General features: G+C 43.1%; 1 protein-coding gene across 1 annotated transcript; it reads left to right on the forward strand.

The window, feature by feature from the left end:
* Nucleotides 1–265: 265 nt before the first annotated feature.
* Nucleotides 266–964, forward strand: LOC137837988 (uncharacterized). The gene has a single exon (XM_068647184.1). The coding sequence runs from the start codon at nucleotides 266–268 to the stop codon at nucleotides 962–964; it is 699 nt and encodes a 232-aa protein (XP_068503285.1).
* The last annotated feature ends 20,516 nt before the right edge of the window (nucleotides 965–21,480 follow it).

Below are 21,480 nucleotides of genomic sequence, written 5' to 3' on the forward strand. Positions count from 1 at the left end.
TCTGTTGGAGAGGGTCCTCCTTCTACCACGTCTATTGCTGGGGCCGCACTAGGAGGAGATGAGGGCGCCCATAACTCGCCGATACTCATAGCAGAATCTCCGACCTCACCACCACGCCAAGAAACCCCCCCTTGCCCTTCAAACTCAAGAGGGTGGTGGTGAAAGTCAGCACCAAACTCCTCCAGCACCTCCACCAGCTACAACCTCAAGCCTCCCAACCTCCCTCGAAGAGATCTTGGGGCCCTTCACAGCTAAACTGAAGATGATGGCGGAGGATCTTCCCTCCATAGTATCAAAAGCTGTGAAGGACGCACTCAAGAAGCTCCAAGATGAGAACTCCGCGCTGAAGGAGGCGAATCTGATTACAAGGGCTGAGGCTGAAAAGCTTTCGTGCAACCTGCTGATGATCGAGCTCGAGCACTCAAGGCTGGAGGATTCCATGGACGTGGAGCTAAGAAGCACGCGCAAGGAGGCCTTCGACCTGCGCCAGAAACTGCACCTCCAAGTCCAAGAGAAGATCGACTTGGAAAGCAAACTTGTCCCTTACAGGCTCAAGGTCGCGGACTTGGAGGCTGCAAAGAAGGCGGATGCGACCAAGATGGAAAACCTTGAGAAAAGGTCAGCAGATCGGGAGGTGCTCCTTGGGAAGGTTGAAAAGGAGAGGGACGATGCCATTGCTGAGCTCGCCAAAGCTCGAGAGGAGGCCAGGAAGATTGCTGCGGAGTTGGCCCAGGCTTGGGACGAAGGCAAAAAGGCTACTGAAGACCTTGCTCGAGCTCGCGAAGAAACCGAAGAGCTGAAGAAACAAACACAAGAGCTCGAGCAAAGCACCGCCCAAGTCCACACCGCCGGGTTCGACGCCGCTCTGGAGCAGGTTGCATGCCAATACCCCGAGCTCGACCTCTCTATGGTGTCAATCTGCAACGAGGTGGTAGATGGGAAGATCGTACCCTCTAAAGACTAGCTGCCTCCCTCCATCACCTTGTTTTTGAAACTTGGCGCTCATCTTTTGTTTGTAATTTCCATTTATGTAACTGTTTATGTATGTATGTAAACTCGAACAACCACTTTTGTATAACTTTCAATGCTGAAAAGTTGTTTTCTAATACTTCTCTTTAAATGCTTCTTACTTTTACTTGCTTTCACACACTGCTTCAAACTTGAATAAACTGTTAACTTCATAACAACTTATCAAACGGTTAACTCAAAGTAAAACTTGAGCAACTATTAACTTTCAAGCGATGACATTTAATATAACTTGTGAACTTAAGGCAACAAACTTTAACATAAGTTACTTACTAGGCAGCAGGTTTTAACTTAAACTAGTATCACAATACAATTTACCTGATCTGCCCAGCAAAGTGAGCCCTTATTCCTGTCATCACCTGGAATTCTTCCGATCGCCGTAGGGTTCTGGCGATGTGAACTCTCTTGCCTTCATAACTTGACCATTGTTCCCTCATCTGGGGGGTAGAGGCGCCTCTCGGATCCTTCTCTACCTCCCTGAGTTTCAGAGTAATGAGCTGCATAGTGAGGTGTTCTCTTTGAACCTACCTTAGCTATCTTTTTAACTTCTTTCACCCTTCACGCCGTACCTGAACTCGTTCAAGACGAGAAGGATTTTATCTGTCTTCGCACTGCCTACAAGCGTGGAAGCTTTCTCTGGTCTTACTAGGTCAATATTGATGTTTCACTTAAAGGGGGAAAGGCGTTTTCCTTCCTTCCCCACCGTTTAAGGTCACGAACACCCCTGACTTTTCAGTTCATCTTGCCTGAACTCACTCTGAGGTGAGAAGGACTTTTTCTGGTGCCTCAACTTGCCCAGGGTGTACATCTCCCCCCCCCCCCTGGATGCACTGAGGACTTTTAATCTTGCCTCTATCTGCTGGTGCAGAGAGGTCTTTCAATCTGTTCTTGCCTGCACTCGCTCAAAGGCGAGGAGGACTTTTTCTTGCTCAAAGTCGAGGAGGACTTTTTCTTGCCTGCACTCGCTCAAAGTCGAGGAGGACTTTCTCTTGCCTGCACTCGCTCAAATTCGAGGAGGACTTTTTCTCTTCTCGCCTGCACTCGCTCAAGGGCGAGGAGGTCTTTTTTCTCTTTCTCGCCTGCACTCGCTCGAGGGCGAGGAGGTCTTTCATTATCACTGGTGCCTCCGATCGCCGAAAGACGATGAGGACTTTAAAACTTTAACTGATGCCGCCAATCGCCAAAAAACGATGGGGACTTTAAAACTTTTAACTGATGCCGCCAATCGCCGAAAAACGATGGGGACTTTAAAACTTTTAACTGAGAGCACGCGATATAATTTTTGAACTTGCCTTAAATCACGCACGAGTGATAAGGTCTTTTTTCGATTCTAAAAACTTTCAACATAAAAGGCATGCAAACTCAGAAACTTAAGCTTGGAAACTCTTCTTTATTGGGTGGCCTCATTAAAAACCCTCCTCAGGGAAAAAAGAGTGCCCCCTTCAAAACTGTTTTAACAGAAAGCTTGTAAATCTCTTCATGTTCGTTTTTACTTACAAAGCTTTAACTGTAATATAACTTGAGGTGTGTGGTGTTCCAGGTGCGAGGAATCGCCCCTCCTTCTAACGTCTTTAAGCGGTAGGCGCCGTTCCGAGCACCTCGGTTATTCTGAACGGTCCCGTCCACTTAGGCGATAACTTGTTCTCCATCTCGTACTGATGGGCCTTCCTCATCACCAGGTCGCCTTCTCTGAACTGCCTTGGCATTACCCTGGAGTTGTATCTTCGCTGAATCCTCCTTTTTACTGCCTCGGCTTTTACTCTTGCTTCCTCCCTGACCTCATCCAGTAAATCCAGATTCAACCTTCTTTCTTCATTCGAGTCTTCCGCCACAAAGTTCTGGAATCTCGGCGAGCTCTCCTGGATTTCAACTGGAATCATTACGTCACATCCATAAACCAAGCTAAACGGGGTCTCGTGGGTTCCTGACTGCTCAGTGGTATGGTACGCCCAAACTATGCGGGGTACCTCTTCAGGCTACGATCCCTTAGCTTTCTCTAGTCTCTTCTTTAAACCCCTCAGCAACACCCGATTGGCAGACTCTACTTGGCCATTTGTCTGTGGGTGCTCGACAGATGCAAACACCTGTTGTATTCCCACCTCTTCGCACAGCTTCTTCAACAGGTGACTTGCAAACTGAGTTCCATTGTCCGACACCAGGCGCTTAGGCACACCAAACCGGCACACGAGATTCTTCCACACAAAACCTTTGATCTTATGTGCGGTGATCTGGGCCACTGGCTCCGCTTCGATCCACTTGGTGAAGTATTCAATCGCCACCACCAAGTACTTCATTTGCCTGACCGCCAATGGGAAAGGTCCCAGAATGTCAATTCCCCAAGTATGAAACGGCCAAGGGCTGTAAATTGACTTCAGCTCTTCTGGAGGCGCCTTGTGTCAATCGGTGTGCTGCTGACATTGTTTGCAACACTGTGCATACTTCTTGCAGTCCTCCCTCATCGTTGGCCAGTAATAACCTGCACGGAGAGTTTTTGCAGCCAGAGCTCGTCCCCCAACGTGACTCCCACATATACCTTCATGGAGCTCGGCCATAATTCTAGTGCATTTTTCTCCGTGCACACATTCTAGGAGTGGGTGTGTAAACCCAAACCTGTACAACTCGCCATCGATCATGGTGAACTTGCTGGAGTTCTTCTTTATCTTCCTAGCCTCCGTCGGATCCAGCGGGAGAAGGCCATTTGCCAGGCAGCGCTGGTATTGCGTTATCCATGTGTCTGGCTTATGCGTAGCACAGACCTTCGTCATGCTCACCCTCTCCCCCCGACATGCTCTTATTCTCGGTGATCTCAAGGTCTCCTGGGTCAAGGACCTGTGACTCCTCGCCGCTTTCTCCGTCGACTTGCTTATCTGAAGAACCAGGTGGTCTGCCACAAACGCTCTAGGCGTCTTCAGAGTTTCTTGGATAACTGTCCTCTGCCTACCCCCCTTGCCTGAACTGGCGAGCTTGGCTAGCAAGTCAGCTCGGGCATTTTGCTCTCTGGGCACATGCACTACTTCAAATGAGACAAAGGAACTCTTCAACTCCTGCACATACTCTAAGTAAGCCGCCATTTGTGGATCCTTGGCCTGGAACTCGCCTGTTACTTGTCCCGTGACTAACAATGAATCACTCTTGGCCATCAACACCCTAGCCCCCATCTCCTTAGCCAACAAGATTCCGGCGATCAACGCCTCATATTCTGCTTGATTGTTGCTAGCTTTAAAGGCAAACCTCAAGGACTGTTCTATCAGCACGCCGTTGGGCCCTTCTAGAATGACTCCAGCACCGCCACCCTGCTGGTTAGACGATCCGTCCACCGAAAGCACCCAGCGAAAATCGTCTCCCTCAACTCGCGCCGCTTCCGACGAGAGCTCGACCACGAAATCAGCGAAAATCTGCCCCTTGATCGGTCCTCGGGGCTCATATTTGATGTCGAACTCCGACAGCTCCACTGCCCACTTCACCATTCTCCCAGCTACATCAGGCTTCTTCAAGAGTTTCTGGATGGGCAGGTCGGTCATCACCAGGACTGTAAAACTGTGGAAATAGTGGCGCAACCTCCTCGCCAAAAATACTACAGCCAGCGCAGCTTTCTCCAAGGCCTGATACCTTACTTCTGGGCCTTGCAACACCTTGCTGACGAAATAAATAGGCTTCTGGGCTTGATCTTGATCTTGGGCGAGCACCGCACTCACCGCCCTCTCAGTTACAGCAAAATACAACCTGAGAGGGGTTCCCACCAAAGGTTTGCACAAAAACGGCGGGCTCACCAGGTACTCTTTAAGCTTTACGAAAGCTTCTTCGCATTCCTTCGACCAGACAAACTTGTTGTTTCGCCTCAGGCATTGGAAATACAGATGGCCCTTCTCTCCACTAGCTGACACGAAACGAGACAGGGTGGCCATCCGACCTGTAAGCTGCTGCACCTCCTTCACGGTAGCCGGGCTCCTCATCGCCAAGATGGCAGCACACTTATCAGGATTTGCCACTATTCCTCTTTCAATTAAAAGGAAACCCAAGAACTTCCCCGCCTCCACGCCAAAAATGCACTTCTCGGGGTTTAGCTTTAATCTGAACTTGGCAATCGTGGTAAACAGCTCCTCCAGATCTGAGACGTGCTTGCTTTTCTCTAACGAGGTCACGACCATATCATCTACGTACGCTTGCACATTCCTTCCCAGCATCAGTGCAAGTACCTTATCCATCAACCTTTGGTACGTGGCCCCCGCGTTCTTCAGCCCGAAGGGCATCACCTTGTAGCAGTAGCACGATCTCTCAGTCATGAAGGCGGTCTTCTCTTCATCCATGTGATGCATCTTTATCTGATTGTACCCCAAGAAGGCGTCCAGAAAACTCAGCAACTTGCACCCTGCTGCGCTATCGACCAGGGCATCTATGCTTGGCAAAGGGTATGAATCCTTTGGACAAGCCTTGTTCAGGTCGGTGAAGTCGACGCACATGCGCCACTTCCCGTTGCTCTTCTTCACCAGTACGACATTCGCTAACCATTCAGGGTACTGGACCTCTCTGATATGGCCTACGGCGAGGAGCTTCTGCGTTTCATCCCTAATCACCTGCCTCCTCTCCTCATTAAACTTCCTTCTTCTCTGTCGCACTGGTCTGACCTGTGTGTCCATTGCCAAATGGTGACACAAGAAGTCGGGGTCAATTCCCGGCATGTCTGAAGCAGACCATGCAAAAGCATCCAGATGCTGTTCTATCACCTTGGCGATCTGGTCTTGGAGCTCACCTTCCAAAGATCTTCCCAACTTGAAGACCTTGCCCCCGATCTCCCTCTCGAGCCACTCCTCGACGGGTTTGGGTCTGGTTTCCCTGGCGATCACCACCCTGGCGATTCCCGACTCCCTCGCTTCCTCTGGGCGGTTTCTCGCTTCTTCTTCCCGTCCGACGCTCTTTCCCTCAACCTCAGCGTCTATCATGGTGACATCGCCTCCGGCGGCCACTTCCATCGCCGCATCAACAACTCGCCATTCTGTTGACCTGGGCTTCACACCGGGAGGCGGCGTCGTGGTGATGTAACTTACTGACCTTTTATTCTTAAGGCTATTTTCATAGCACTTCTGGTCAGATCTGATGGTGATCACCACCCCCTCCATTGATGGTAACTTGAACTTCATGTGCCTGGTTGAGGGCACAACTCCTATTCTGTTGAGGGTTGGCCTTCCCAACAGAATGTTATACGCTGAGGGGGCGTTCACAACGAGGTACTTGATCTTCTCCGTCCTCGAGGCCACCTCATCCGTGAACGTTGTTCTCAGCTCAATGTACCCCCGACCTTCACCTTATCGCCAGCGAACCCATATAAGCATCCTCCATAGGGTCTTAGCTGGTCAAGGTGATGGAAGAGGCCCAAGCACAAGCCCACATGCAAGCCCACCAAAGGGTAGATTTGGGCCACCCATAGAGTTATGGCCAAGAGGATCCAAGAAGACGTTCTTTTACATGTTCAAATGCCATAAACTCTAGTGTAGAGTAGACTTTAATTTCTTGTCAAAATTAGCATAGGAACTTTATTTGTAATTTTCTTAGAATTAATTTTGGCACCTAAAACACCAACCTAGGTAAACTTAGAGTTTCTAAAAAAACCTCTAAATTTACCAAGGCCGGTCTAGAAAGCCCATGGAGGGGGTGAGCATAAAAACTAGACACACCCCTCCCTATGTGCTCATTTGTGCACCCATGTGCCATGTGCACCCATGTGTTTCACATTTACATTTCATTTGGCTAGCATTAGGGTTGCATTATGGTCCTCCTTAGCCTATAAAAGGAGGAGCCTACACCTTGTATTTTCAAGTTTATTGTGAGTAAAGTTATGCTGCCATTTTGTGCCAAGCTTTGCTTCTCCCTAGAATTCTAGGCTCTAAACTTCATCTCCTTCACCTCTCCTTGGGTTGGCCGAACCTCCCTAGCTTCATACACATCATGCACCTTCAAGATCAACACCACTCTTAGGAGGATCTTGCTCACACACCTTCATAGCTTCCGCACCACTTTTTCTTACATGATTCAAGAAGACCTTCATGAAATGCCATCATTTGGTATCATGAGCTTGGGTTCTTCAAGATGAGTTGCTTTTGGTCTTTTCATTTCTAGTTCTTCTTTTATTTCATGTTGTTTATATTTTCCATAATTGTCTTGCTGTTTTTTGCATTTTAATTTGTTTTGGTGTGCTTTGTGGAAGATCCAACCGAAGCACTTTTGTTCAATTGATCTTGAACAAGTTCTTGTGCAAATTGTGATAGGATTCCATACACCTTTGAGTTTCTATTTTCTTTTAGGCTTTTGAGTCTTTATTGCTTTCTTATTTGATTCATATTATGCTTTTGAGTCTTAATTTCTGAATCTTATATGTTTTGTCAAGTCATGTTCATCCACAATGTCAACAATTCTTAGTAGTCCTTTATTTGGCTTGATTGTTTCTTGATTTTGGGTATCTTTAATTGCTTTGAATCTGCTATTCTCTCTTCCATCCGTGGCTTCATTCAATTGGGCTTGAATATGCTTAGCCATTGACCTTGTGATAGGTCCTAGACGGTCTAGGTCTCCTCCTAGACGCTCCATGGGTAGTTTTTCCTCTTCACGTTCTAGACGCTCCATCCTTCTAGCTAGACGCTCATCATGGTCTAGTGTTGGGCTTTGGCTTCCATGGTTAGATGTGCTTGGCCCTCTTCCATCATCCCCTCCCCCTTGGAAAGGATTTGTCCTCAAATCCAGCTCGTCATTGTCATTGGTACCTACAAATGGAGAAAGGTCAATTACATTAAAAGTGTCATGTACTCCATATTCAAGAGGTAGGTCCAATTTATATGCATTGTTATTGACTCGCTTGAGGACTTGAAAGGGTCCATCACCTCGGGGACTTAGTTTGGACTTCCTTTGAGTTGGAAATCTATCTTTGCGAAGGTGAAGCCAAACTAAGTCTCCTTCCTCAAAAATTATTTCTCTCTTCCCTTTATTGTTGTATTTTGTGTACTTCTCATTTTGGTGTTGTATTTGGAGTTTAATCTTCTCATGCATTTTCTTTACAAAGTCAGCTTTGATTACTCCTTCCTTATGCACAAAATCTTGTGGATTAGGAAGAGGTATCAAATCCATGGGTGTGAGAGGATTAAAACCATATACTACTTCAAAAGGAGAAGCATTAGTAGTCTTGTGAACCACTCGATTGTAAGCAAATTCAATGTGGGGAAGATACTCATCCCAAGATTTGTGGCTGCCCTTCATGATAGCCCTAAGCATAGTTCCAAGAGATCTATTGACTACCTCGGTTTGCCCATCCGTTTGAGGATAACAAGAAGTTGAAAATTGTAGTCTTGTTCCAAGTTTACCCCAAAGAGTTTTCCAAAAGTGGTTTATAAACTTGGGATCTCTATCGGACACTATACTTCTAGGGAGACCATGGAGTCTCACCACTTCTCTAAAGAAGAGTTTAGAAATATTTTGAGCATCATCTACTTTGTGGCATGGAATAAAATGGGACATTTTGCTAAAACGGTCCACTACCACAAAGATAGAGTCATGGCCTCTTGCAGTCCTAGGAAGTCCTAAAATGAAATCCATGCTAATGTCTTCCCAAGGAGCATTTGCAATCAGCAAAGGGGTGTAGAGTCCATGCGGCATTGTTCTAGACTTTGCTTTTAAACATGAGATGCATCTAGAACAATGTCGTTGGACATCTTTCCTCATGGGTGGCCAACAAAATTTTGCTTTTAAAAGATCTAGAGTCTTATCAACTCCAAAATGGCCCATGAGTCCCCCCTCATGTGATTCTTTGACAAGGAGTTTCCTATGTGTTCCTTGGGGAATGCAAAGTTTTCCTTCTTTAAAAAGATATCCCTCGGACACATAGTAACCTCCTTGCGCTCTATGTAGACATTGGGCATAGATGGAGGAGAGTTCTTGATCTTCTTGGTAAAGTTCTCTTATGTGGTCAAATCCAAGAATTTGAGCACCCAATTTTGAAAAGAGTGTATGCCGTCTTGAAAGAGCATCGGCCACTATATTGGTGCTTCCTTTCTTGTATTTGATTACATAAGGAAATTGTTCAAGAAATTCCATCCATTTAGCATGTCTCTTGTTGAGCTTGTGTTGGCCCTTTAAATATTTTAAAGACTCGTGATCACTATGGATGACAAATTCTTTGGACACAAGGTAGTGTTCCCAAGTCTTTAGGGCTCGCACAAGAGCATAGAGCTCTTTGTCAAAGGTGGGGTAGTTGAGGGTGGCACCATGGAGTTTTTCACTAAAATAAGCAATGGGGTGTCCACCTTGCAACAAAACCGCACCTATGCCTACCCCTGATGCATCACACTCTATCTCAAAAGTTTTGGAAAAATTTGGGAGAGATAGAATGGGTGCATTGGTGAGTTGAGCTTTTAGCCTTTGAAAGGCTTGCTCATGCTTTTCATTCCAACAAAATGCAACATCTTTTTTAACAAGTTCATTCAAAGGAGAAGCTAGACTAGAAAAATTAGGCACAAACCTTCTATAGAAGCTAGCTAACCCATGAAAACTTCTTACATCACTTACATTTTGTGGAGTTGGCCACTCGCGGATGGCTTTGATTTTCTCGGGATCTTCATGCACCCCCTTTTTGTTTACTATGAAGCCTAAGAAAACTACACTATCTACACAAAAGGTACACTTATCCCTATTTGCAAAAAGACTATTTTTCCTAAGCACTAGAAGAACTTCCCTAAGGTGACTTAGATGGTCTTCTAGGGTTTTACTATATACTAAGATATCATCAAAATAAACTACTACATATTTACCTATACAATCCCTCAAGGTGTGATTCATAAGCCTCATGAATGTACTTGGGGCATTAGTAAGCCCAAAGGGCATCACCAACCACTCATATAATCCAAATTTGGTCTTAAAAGCGGTTTTCCACTCATCACCCTCCTTGATTCGAATTTGGTGATATCCACTTTTAAGGTCAATTTTGGAGAATAGAGTTGACCCATGCAATTCATCAAGCATATCGTCAAGCCTTGGGATTGGATGCCTATACTTGATGGTGATGTTGTTGATTGCTCGACAATCACAACACATGCGCAATTTTCCATCCTTTTTGGGCACCAACAAGACAGGTACAGCACAAGGGCTTAGGCTCTTTTGAACCCAACCCTTCTCCAACAAGTCTTGAACTTGTGACTCTATCTCCTTTGTTTCCTCGGGGTTGGTTCTATAAGCAGGCCTATTTGGTAGGCTTGCCCCCGGAATGAAGTCAATTTGATGTTCTATCCCCCTAAGAGGAGGAAGCCCAATGGGCCCCTCATGGGAGAATAGATCTTCAAATTCACTTAAAAGATTTTCTATTTGAGGAGGTAAATTCATAAGTTCACTACTTGTGGCAGTGCATGTAAGTGCTCCTTTACAAAAGATAAGGCTTGGTTGTTCAACAAGAAGCAAGTTTTCAAAAACGTTTTCAAGAGGCTTTTCTTGTTGACCAACCTTGTGGGAAGGAACACTCTTTTCCCACGCCTTCCTATCCCTAAGGATTTTCTCTTTTTCTAGCGCTCTTTTTTTTTTTTTTTTTCCTCATCCCTCTTTTGCTTCATTTGTATTTGGTCTTTTACCACTTGAGAATGTGGTAAAGGACTAAGTACAAACTTTTTATACTTGTGGGTGAAGGAAATTTCGTTAGTGAGACCATCATGCAAGGTTTTCTTATCAAATTGCCATGGTCTCCCTAATAAAATATGACAAGCTTCCATAGGTACTACATCACATAAAACCTTATCTTTGTAGTTCCCTATGGAAAACTTGATTTCCACTTGCTTGTCTACATGTAGTTCCCCATTTTCATTAAGCCATTGAAGTTTATAAGGTTTTGGGTGAGGAACTACTTGTAGCTTAAGCTTCTCCACCATCCTAGCACTACAACAATTGCAACTAGATCCACTATCCACAATGAGAGAGCATATGTTTTCTAAAACATTGCATCTTGTATGAAATATGTTCTCTCTTTGTGTTTCAATGGATGTGCTAGGGTGATTGTTGAGGGTTCTCCTAATCATAAGCAATTCTCCCTCTAGTGGAGCTACCCTCTCATCCTCTCCCCCCTCTTCTCTCTCACTAGGCTCATCCTCGCCACTAGTGTACTCGTCTACACCCTTAAGAAACAAAGTCCTTTGGTTTGGACATTGTGCTTGCACATGCCCTCTACCATAGCACTTGAAACACTTGACATCTCTAGCTCGGATGGGTGGGGTGGAGGTTTCTTTGGTAAAAGGTTTGGTAGGTTCTTTTGGTTTTTCTTTTGATGTACTACCCTCCCTTCTAAACTCTTTCTTGAGATAAAAGTTAGAGTAAGGGCTCACCTTTTGACTTGATGTTTTGCGTAAAATTTGTTGCTCAACTTTAATGCAAAGTTGAACCAAATCATTCAAGTCTTGGTAAGGTAAGAGCTCCACTCTATCTCTTATCTCAAGTGATAGGCCACTAAGGAACCTAACTATTGTGGTATCCTCCTCTTCTCTAATGGAGGCTCTCATCATGTAGAGCTCCATTTTTTGTCTATACTCTTCCACACTCATGTTTTTTTGTTGGAGTCATTGGAGCTTGTCCATCAACTCCCTATGGTAGTAGGAAGGTATGTGTCGACGTCTTAGGGCTCCCTTAAGGTCATTCCAATATGTAATGGGAAGTTCCCTATGAAGACGCCTTTCTCTTTCGAGAGAGGTCCACCAATACATGGCGTTCCCTTGGAAGCTAAGGGCGGCTAAGGGTACTTTACGTTCCTCACTTACCCTATGGCAAGCAAAGAGTTGTTCTACCTTCATCTCCCAATCTAGATAAATTTCTACATTTTCCTTGCCATGAAAATGAGGTAGGTCTACTCTAGTTTCCCTTGGCACCTCTTGCTCCCTTTGCCTATTCCTTCTAGGGGGTGGTTGGTAGTAGTCATTAATTCTAAGGCTTCCCTCCCCTAGAGACTCATTACTCCTAGATGCATGAGTATGAGTTTTTTTTTTTTTTTGTGATTTTTGTGATTTCTCTTCTTGAGCTTTAGCCATCTCATTGATTTTGTTTTCATTCTCCAATTGTCTAAAAGAAATCAATTGTACCGCTTGTGATACTTCTTTCAAAAGAGTTTTCAAAGATTTTACTTCACTTTCAATAGACTTTGGAGAGTGAGAAGAAGAAGACATGGCTAAAACTTTGTGTATATAGGTGTTTGACCTTGAGAAAGTTTAGGAAAGTTAAAGAAGGTAGTTTTCCAGGTAAGGGAGGTGAGTCACAAAGGACCACTTAAGTACCAAGCCTTTTCCTTGCCAAAAACTATCCCCCAATGTCTTTACACAAAACTTTCTCTTAGTAAAGCACTTAGAACACAAGTAAGTTGAGAAAACAAATGCAATAAGAAAACAAATGTATGCTACTAATTTAACAAAGCTAGTCGGTTTACACAAAAATAAGCATGCAAACCGTCACTACTAAGCAAAAAGAGAGACAATTACAAACAATTAACAATTGCTAATTAAGAATTCTATACTAGTCGGCCCTAGGTGAGGCTTCTTGGACACTTTGAGCCCTTGAAGACACACTCACCGTCTAAAACGTAATTAAGAGGTAATTAACACAAATTAAGTTGTAAGGAAATTAAGAAAAACTCCCTTTGTTGATCCTCTTTTTGCTAAGTGCACTTCCTTGTTGTCTTTGCTTGTTGATCCTCCAAGTGTTTGTAGTGCTTTTCAAGAATGCTTGTTTCGACCTTGGCTTTGTTTCCCCTTAGAATGAAGGTTTTAATTCTCCAATTCCAGCACCTATCAAAAGACTAGACCTTACCCAAGACAAGTTTCCATTCAATTAAGCACCAAAGGAGAAATAAATTCCAGCACCAAATTAGAGGTCAAAGAACAAAAGCAAGAAACAATTTAATTGAATAAAACAGTACCACCAATAGGAGTTAGATTATGACAACTAGAAAGAGGTCCAAGAAATATTAAGCAAGCAAATAAAAGGTACCAAAATAAAGGTAGGCACACAAAAGAATCCTAAGAATGGCACTAGAATTAGATGACCAAATAAAAAAACAGCACCACTGGAAAATGTTGTGGGCCAGAAACGTGTTTTTTCCCCAATTTATGCTGAGCTGTGTTTTTAAGATATGATTCTGAAATTTGATATGCAAGATATTCAAGATCTTAGCTAAATTCTGGCTTTGGAATCACTCAAAACGCATGCACCAATTTTTTTTAATAAATTTTGCAATTTTGGTGTTCAGTTACGCCAGCTGTAGCGCCTCAGATTTGCACACTGATTTTAAAAGATTTATCTTTTTTTTCTGTTGATTCTTTTGGACTAATTCTTTTTTTTTTCCTTTCTATAACACTTCAAACTTGCAAATTCTAGAGAATCAAAATTTTCCTATGAGTGAAAATATTTTTCTGGATCAAAACAGCCAGCACAGAAAATTTGAAACAGGGGATTCTGGAAACTGGAAACAAAAACAGCAAGATACCAAAGTTTAAACACAATGGAAATTTGTGAAATAGAATTGTGTAGGATCTAAACACAATATGAACTCAAACTAAAACTAAAAAGGCACCAGTGCGACATTTTGGGTATCTTTAATTGCTTTGAATCTGCTATTCTCTCTTCCATCCGTGGCTTCATTCAATTGGGCTTGAATATGCTTAGCCATTGACCTTGTGATAGGTCCTAGACGGTCTAGGTCTCCTCCTAGACGCTCCATGGGTAGCTTTTCCTCTTCACGTCCTAGACGCTCCATCCTTCTAGCTAGACGCTCATCATGGTCTAGACGCTCTTCATGGTCTAGTGTTGGGCTTTGGCTTTCATGGTTAGATGTGCTTGGCCCTCTTCCATCATGATCCAATTGGTAGTTGCAACTTGGTGAAAGTCGGCCAGAACATCACATCTGCCGAGCTTCCTTGGTCCACCAGCACCCGATGGACCTTCCTTCCCGCCGTGACTAGCGAGACAACTATGGGATCGTTGTCGTGAGGCACAACGTCCCTGAGATCCTCCTTTGTGAACGTAATGTCCACATCTGGCGAGTGATCTTCAAACACATCTACTGCCATCACAGACCTTGCATACTTCTTCCGCTGTGATGCAGTGCACCCACCACCTGAGAAACCTCTGGCGATGGTGTGGATCTCGCCATGAGTGGGCATCTCATGCTGCTGACCCTCACCACTCGCCGGCTGAGAGCTCGGCGCACCCCCCGTCCTCTTGTCCAGCAGGTAATCATTCAAGAAGCCGCTCTTGACCAGGTCGTCGAGCTGGTAACCCAGGGCCAAACACGAATCAAGGGTGTGACCAAGACTCTGGTGGAACTCACACCAGGCGTTTGGCTTTGGTCCTAACACCTTGTCACCAACTTTCTCAAGCGCCTTAAGCCTGGCTGCTATGTTGGGAATGGCGATTAGATCCGCCAACCCCATGAAAACTTATACCTTGGTGGGCGATTGAACTCCCTGGGGCGCCCTGGGCCCCTTCCCTTATTTTCCTTTGGATCATAAGGATGGCGAGTACTCTGATTCTTCTTAGCTGCCGCCGTCTCCAGCACCCTCTGCGGCTGGATTCTAGTATGGGCTCGTGGCCTAGCAGGAGCCACGCTCCCTCTCTTCTCGGCGACCTCACTCTCGTCGGCGATGTGGGCCACAGCAAGTCGCCGAACCTCAGCAAACGTGGCGGGGTGGGCCCTAATCAGCGCCTCACAGAAAGGTCCTGGCAGCACGCCCTTTTTGAAGGCGTATACCAACATCTCTTCGTCTTCGGCAGGCGAGCGGACCATCTGTGCCCCAAAACGATTCAGATAGTCCCTGAGGGACTCTCCCTGATACTGCCTTACGTCGAACAAATCCTGAGACACCCTAGGTGGCGCCTTGTTCACAATGTACTAGTCGACGAAAAGCTTCGAAAACTGCTGGAAATTGGTTATGTGACCTGTATGCAGGCTAACAAACTATTCCAGCGTTGTTCCCTGGAGCGTGCTCACAAACATCTTGCAATATACAACATCTGAGCCTCCTGACAGCATCATCTGCGTGTGGAACGTAGTGAGATGTGCTTTAGGATCCTCCACGCTGGAGAAAGAGGCTTTCACAGGTACCACGCTCGCAGGGATCGGCGTGTCTGTGATCGCCTGAGCAAACGGCATTGGGAAAACGCGCGGTGGCGATGACGGCGCAACTTCTTCAACAATTGTGCGTCCTCTCTGCTACTGAAGAGCTTGACGCAATTCCTCCGTGACCTTGCTGAGCTCCTCATTCCTGGCCTGAGAGGCGACCAGGTCTTCATGCATCTTCGCCTGCTCTATGCGCGATGCCTCCACATTTTCTTGCAACGCGCGCATGATCTCCATCATTTGCGCCATGGTCATGGCGCCTTCTGCAGCAGTTGGCACAACGGGACTGGAACGCGTACTTCTCATCTTTCTCATGAAAAATCAACAGATCAAGCTCCAGCGAACAAAACCTTCACCAGCGAAACGATCGATCCAGCAATCAATCGGTCCAAAACTCTCAAACTCCAAAGAACTTCCAAGAACGCAACCACAACAGCAAAAACCTCCACAGAAACTTGCAACCTTGACACGAAACTACCGCTTCTCCTCCAGAACTCCCGATTCACCGGTCAGAAAGACGAACGAACGGTAAAAACTTCAATTCACCGATTGAAACTCACGCAAGCGGTAAGAAACCTCAATCCACCGATCGAAAGCTCAAACAAGCGGTGGAAAACTTCAAACTACCGATCAAAACTTCGAACGAACGGTGAAAAACGCCGATACACCGAATGAAAACTCGAACGAACGGTGGAAAACGCCGAAAATGGTTGCACCAGCACACAACCACACAAGAATCTCAGAAACTTCAAGAACTCATGCTGTGGATGGGAAACACGCTTTACACGGCCCCACGGTGGGCGCCTGATGATCTTGTCGGTTGACTCGAGTGCAAGAGTCTTGCCACGTCAAAGGTATTTTCCCTCAATCAGCTTCGCACCATGCTAGCCTTCGATCTCCACGTCTCAAATCCTCTCAAGAACCTGAAGAAAACAAAGACACAGAATGGCGCCGCTACGGCCGATCGCGCTCCGACGCTCAAGTCAGTGACGGAATCACCAAATACTAAGAGAGAAAAGCTAAACTCAAGGAACCGTGCAAGTATTCTCTAAGCGTACTCAAGTGTTCTCAAAAGCGTAAAGAAGTGTTCTAAATGCGCGTACCTCAGAAGTTCGTTAGAGTTCCTTATATACCTAAGCACTTTCTCTCTCCTGACGGTTACACCTCTGGACACGTGGCTCGCATCCAGTTGTACACGTGTCACCATCTGGAGCCCCCTTCTACTTGAGCGTCACCTCTACTCTTCAAGCTATTTGACTAAGTTACCCATGCAAGGAGTAACTCGGTGCGTAGCTTCCTTGGAGCGCGATCTCTTCTAAGTGGCGAGTACGGGGTGTCACCATGCACACCTTCTCTGTGGTCTCGCCTGCCGCTATCACGATCTGCTTCACTTGCGCATCATGCATGTTCTGGGAAACTGTTCCCTTGCCTCGACCTCTGGCTAGGGAATGATCATCTGATAACCTCATCCTTCGTGCCTGTACCTCTTGAAAGCCTTAAGCAAGCCTTCCTGATCTCACGGCGATGTGCCTCACTCGGCGGTCCCTAACCATCTGATCTCCTAGGACTCACATACGGCGACTATGACAAAAGCTTGGTGATCGCCGGTTATACATACTAGAGATCGGAGAATGCCAAGTTAACAATTTGGCGACTACATAGACTTCCCGATGTGCTTCCCTTCTGTCAGCCAGGTGTTCCGCTCAACACGCCTATGTTATCGCTTGCTGCCACGTCATCACTTCCGACTACCCGATCGGTACACGGTTCCTCTTCAAGAATTTGCTAAACTTTCTTAACAGCAAGCTAAGGTTTTTCTCATCACTGGATTCTTGTTTGCCTTTGTGCTTGGAAGCTTTTAAGGCTATGCTCCTTACGTGCTTGTCTTCGCTTTCTTGAACATTGAGTTGATTCATCTCTAACTCATGTTCCCTAAGCTTGCCAAACAAAGAAGTTATACTGAACAAAGAATTTGGCCTTCTCACTACAAAAAATCATGTAAAAAGTGGCGGTTTTAATACGGCAATTATTAATAATCATCACAAATTTTCGTATAATACGACATTTTAAGAAACATCGCAATTATCGTTCAAAATGTGTCATTTTGAACTGTCACAATTTTCATTCAAAATAGAATCTCGTGTTCCCCTTCGCTCCATTCACCATTCCTCATATTTCCAATTTTTTTGAAAAACCTCTCTTCCCTCCTTCTCTCTCACATACATTCACAAAAACTCTACCACTCTTCTCTCTCTCTACAAACCTCTTCGTTCAAGAATCTCCTACACCTCCACTTCTTAAACCCCAACCGAGACGATTCCCCTTCAGCGTCGTCTTTAGAATCTCTCGCACGAGATCTAAAGTTGTTCTTCCATGGTCATCCGCCACCTCAAGATCCACACCAAGATCCAGCAGCAACTTCGTCACGCCGAGCCTCACGTACCCCACCGTCATGTGCAACGCCGCGAGACTCCTGTTGCGGTCGTGGTGGTTCAGATTTGCGCCGACTTCCGCAAGCAACTTCACGCACATTTAAGTTTGAATCTAGACTCATTCGTTTCAGTTCCAAGTTACATTGATGCTCTGGTTTCATTTCAGCTTTGGTTTCATTTCAGCTCTGGTTTAATCTTTTTTTTCCGCATACCGAGACGATTTTCGCAAACTCAATCACTCTATAATGTTATTAGGTGTATCTTTACTTAAAGTTGGTGGAAGAGTGTTTATTCAACCTGCTCAATGAATCCTATTAAGAATGAAGCGATTGTTGAAGAGGTAATCAATCCTGAAATCTCTGAAATTATATTTGGTGCCAGCTGTGTTATCTAGCTTATCTTATTAATAGTTCACTCGTATCACACGTATCTTCTGTTGGCACGGGGTTCATTCCTCTTGTTTTCTAATTGATGTCCAGTCTTTTGTTATTACTACAAATCTTTCCAAGAATGATTATGAATTCAACTATTTCAATGGTGTTGTGTCATGGGCCGTTATTGTTCTGGTTAACTTATTTTTTAATTGTGTTTTGGTTGTTAATTCTCTGTAATTGATTATTGGGATGTCCCATGAACTAGTACCCATGTTCACATTCCTGGTAAAACATTAAATTTCAAACTTTCTGAATAGAAAATTATTATGTTTTTCCAAATGAAGCTTGCATTTCTAGCAGAAGATGTTTGATTAATGTGTATTTAATTCAAGTGCAGTAGTCTAGAATAGAAGGATTTAAGGTTGTTATGCAACTGTATGCATTGAAATGCATCTAAAGATAGTTTGGATCTACAAGTATGCGACAAAGGCAAGTGGTTTTATCTCTAGCAAAGATGTTCCCAAGTTTCATAGAAATGTAGTTCTTCCCAACATGTTTCCAAATGGCAAAAGCTATCAGCATGTATCTCAAGGTATCTGATTCTAGCCCGTGTTCCATTTCTGTATGATTTCTTTAGCGGTTTGGTCAGCATAAACTACCAACTTGGTTATTTAAAGTGTAGTGTTATTTCAATGAACTTATTGCCATAGTAGTAGTGAAGATAGACTTCGTGATATAGCATTAGTTGAGAGAGGGGATATAAATGCTTCCAAATACATTCATTTTTATTCTTTGGTCTTGTTTTAAGGATAGATTATCGAGAAGGATGGATGCAGCTTGTACATATTCTTCAGATAGTGTTATGTTGGTCTTTTTTCCCCCTCTATGAAATAGTGTTGTATTAGTCTTTAGAGTAAATTAGAACAAATGATTTGATAAATTAGGAGAGAACACTGGTAAACACAATCATTGGGTTGTTGATAGAAATTAGATGTGTAAAGTGTTTCGCTTCGTACTGATGATATTTTAATGGTCATTTCATAAGGTACTGGCTCCATTGTCGAAACAAATTAGTCATTATAGTGAGAATTAGAAAACAAATTGTTACCTGTTGTTATTGTTTTTTGTGTAAATAGAAAAGTATTTTTTACCTATAGTATTAGAAAATTGCTTCTTTTGTGCTACTCTGTTAATTGAATTTGACACTTTGATGGGATGTGATTTTTAATTTTATTTTAGGAACAACAATACCAATCGGTAAGAAAATTTGAATGAATTGCAATGCTTTGTATTTTCAATATTAGGATTGGGGAAAACAAAAATTGAAAACATAGTTTTTCTTGTGCAGGTAAAACAACGAACTTCAAATCTTAAAGATTATGAGATGGGTTCACATGTGATGCAATATGGTGATGCCAACACGACAGTTGAAAAGCTTTATTTATACCAAGGTATGCGTAGCAACAAATTCTTTTTACTTAGATTAATTAGAGGTTTGATTTGGTCTTTTTACTAAAAGCCAAACTATAATATCTCTTACATTAATAAAGACATTTAAAAAGTAATAAAATTGAAACAATACACAAAAGTGTATGATTAGCTAATGTTAAGGATAATTAAGTTTGAAAATAAAATGTATAACAATTTTAATATTACTAACTATTTTTTTAATTCTTATAGTGCACTTTTCAATAAGAGAAAATGGTCTCTATTTGAAATCTCTCTCTTAGAAAGAGATCTCATAGCTTAAATAAAAAGAAGGTTGATTCGCAGTATTTTAAGCATATCCAAAATAACATCCCAGATTTTTTTCATCTTCCTCTTTCTACAACTTTTGTGTGAATGTGTAAATCCTATATATGATTACAATTTTTGGATTATTAACACTTTTTAAATTATTTATTTCAGGTATTAGATTATGGAAGTGGTGCTCCATCACCTAACCAAGTAATAAGATCAAGTGCTAGAAGCAAAAGTTATTAGGGATATGTGTTTTAATTTTAAACTAGATTAAGGATGTATGAACTTTTGAACAATTATGTGTTGTAATTTCAAACTTGATTAGGGATGAATGAACTTTTTATGTGTTTTAATTTTCAATTACATATAAACTTTTGAACATTATTACGTGTGTTTTAATTTTCAATGAAATGAATGGGTGATTATAACTTTATACATTATTTTATTTTATTATGAAAAAGTGGTGGTTAAATTTTATAATTGTATAAAACAAATTATAAAAAAGTGGTGGTTAAATTTTATTTATTCAGAATTGAAATTACGTCAGTTAAAAACGTCACTACTTATACATATTATGGCGTCAGAATCTTCTTCAATGAATGTAAATTGCGACAGTTATAACTGACACTACTTACGTATATTATGGCACCATAATCTTCTTCAATGAATGCAAATTGCGACAGTTATAACTGACACTACTTACGTATATTGTGGCGCCAGAATCTTCTTCAATGAATGTAAATTGCGACAGTTATAACTGACACTACTTACACTATGTTTAAAGTGGCGGGTGTTGCGGTGGGTAACGTAAAACCGCCACATTACACTTTGTGGCGGCCAGTTCTATGGCAGTTTGGGAAACCGCCACAAGCGTATATTGTGGCGGTTATAAACGCCAGTTTATACGAAAATAACCGCCACAATATACATTTTTTTTTGTAGTGTCTTGCTTTCTAAATCAGTCCATTGAGTCCAAGGCTTTTCAATAAAAGATCCATCTTTTTCAAACTTTGGGACAAAAGGACCATTTTCAATTGCATCCCAAATTCCTTTGTCAAGTGATTCCATAAAGATTTTCATTCTCACTTTCCAAAATTGGTAGTTCAAAACACAAAACAAAGGTGGTCTGTTGATTGAAGCACCTTCCCCAAAAGGTAGTCTATCAGCCATCAAAAACAATTTTTAGGATCACACTTGAATAACTTTCAAGAACCAAGCTCTTAATGTCAATTTTTAGAAAGGATGGTTTTAAACTAGAGGGGGGGATGAATTGTTTAAAGAGGGTTTTCGCAAACTTTTAAGTCAAGAATGAAATTATCTCAAGAAACAAATGATAAAGAATTCAGTTTGCCAAAAACTTAAAATAAAAGCAACAGCACCAGAAAAACAATCGGTTGTTTCGCAAAAACAATCGGTTGTTTATACCAGTTTGCAAATATCAAAACTGAATTTAAAGAGATTAGGGAGAGAGAGAATGCACACAGATGTTTATACTGGTTCACTCTAAACCCAGAGCTACATCCAGTCTTCTCAGAAACCACTGACGAACACCACTAAGCAATCAAACCTAGATCACTTACAACACAACCAAGAAAGTAACCTTGATCCCCTCAAGACACACACTTCTCTTGGCCAACACACCAACACTAAGAATGTTGATCTTGATCCCCTCAAGAACACACAACACTTCTCAGCAAACACACAAAGATTCTTGTTCAACAAAATACAAGGATTACACTTGTTACATAAGCAAATCTGAAATCAATACAAGCAAAAATCCTATCTC

Source organism: Phaseolus vulgaris, chromosome 11 (assembly GCF_000499845.2).
Source record: "Phaseolus vulgaris cultivar G19833 chromosome 11, P. vulgaris v2.0, whole genome shotgun sequence".
Taxonomy (NCBI): Eukaryota; Viridiplantae; Streptophyta; class Magnoliopsida; order Fabales; family Fabaceae; genus Phaseolus; species Phaseolus vulgaris.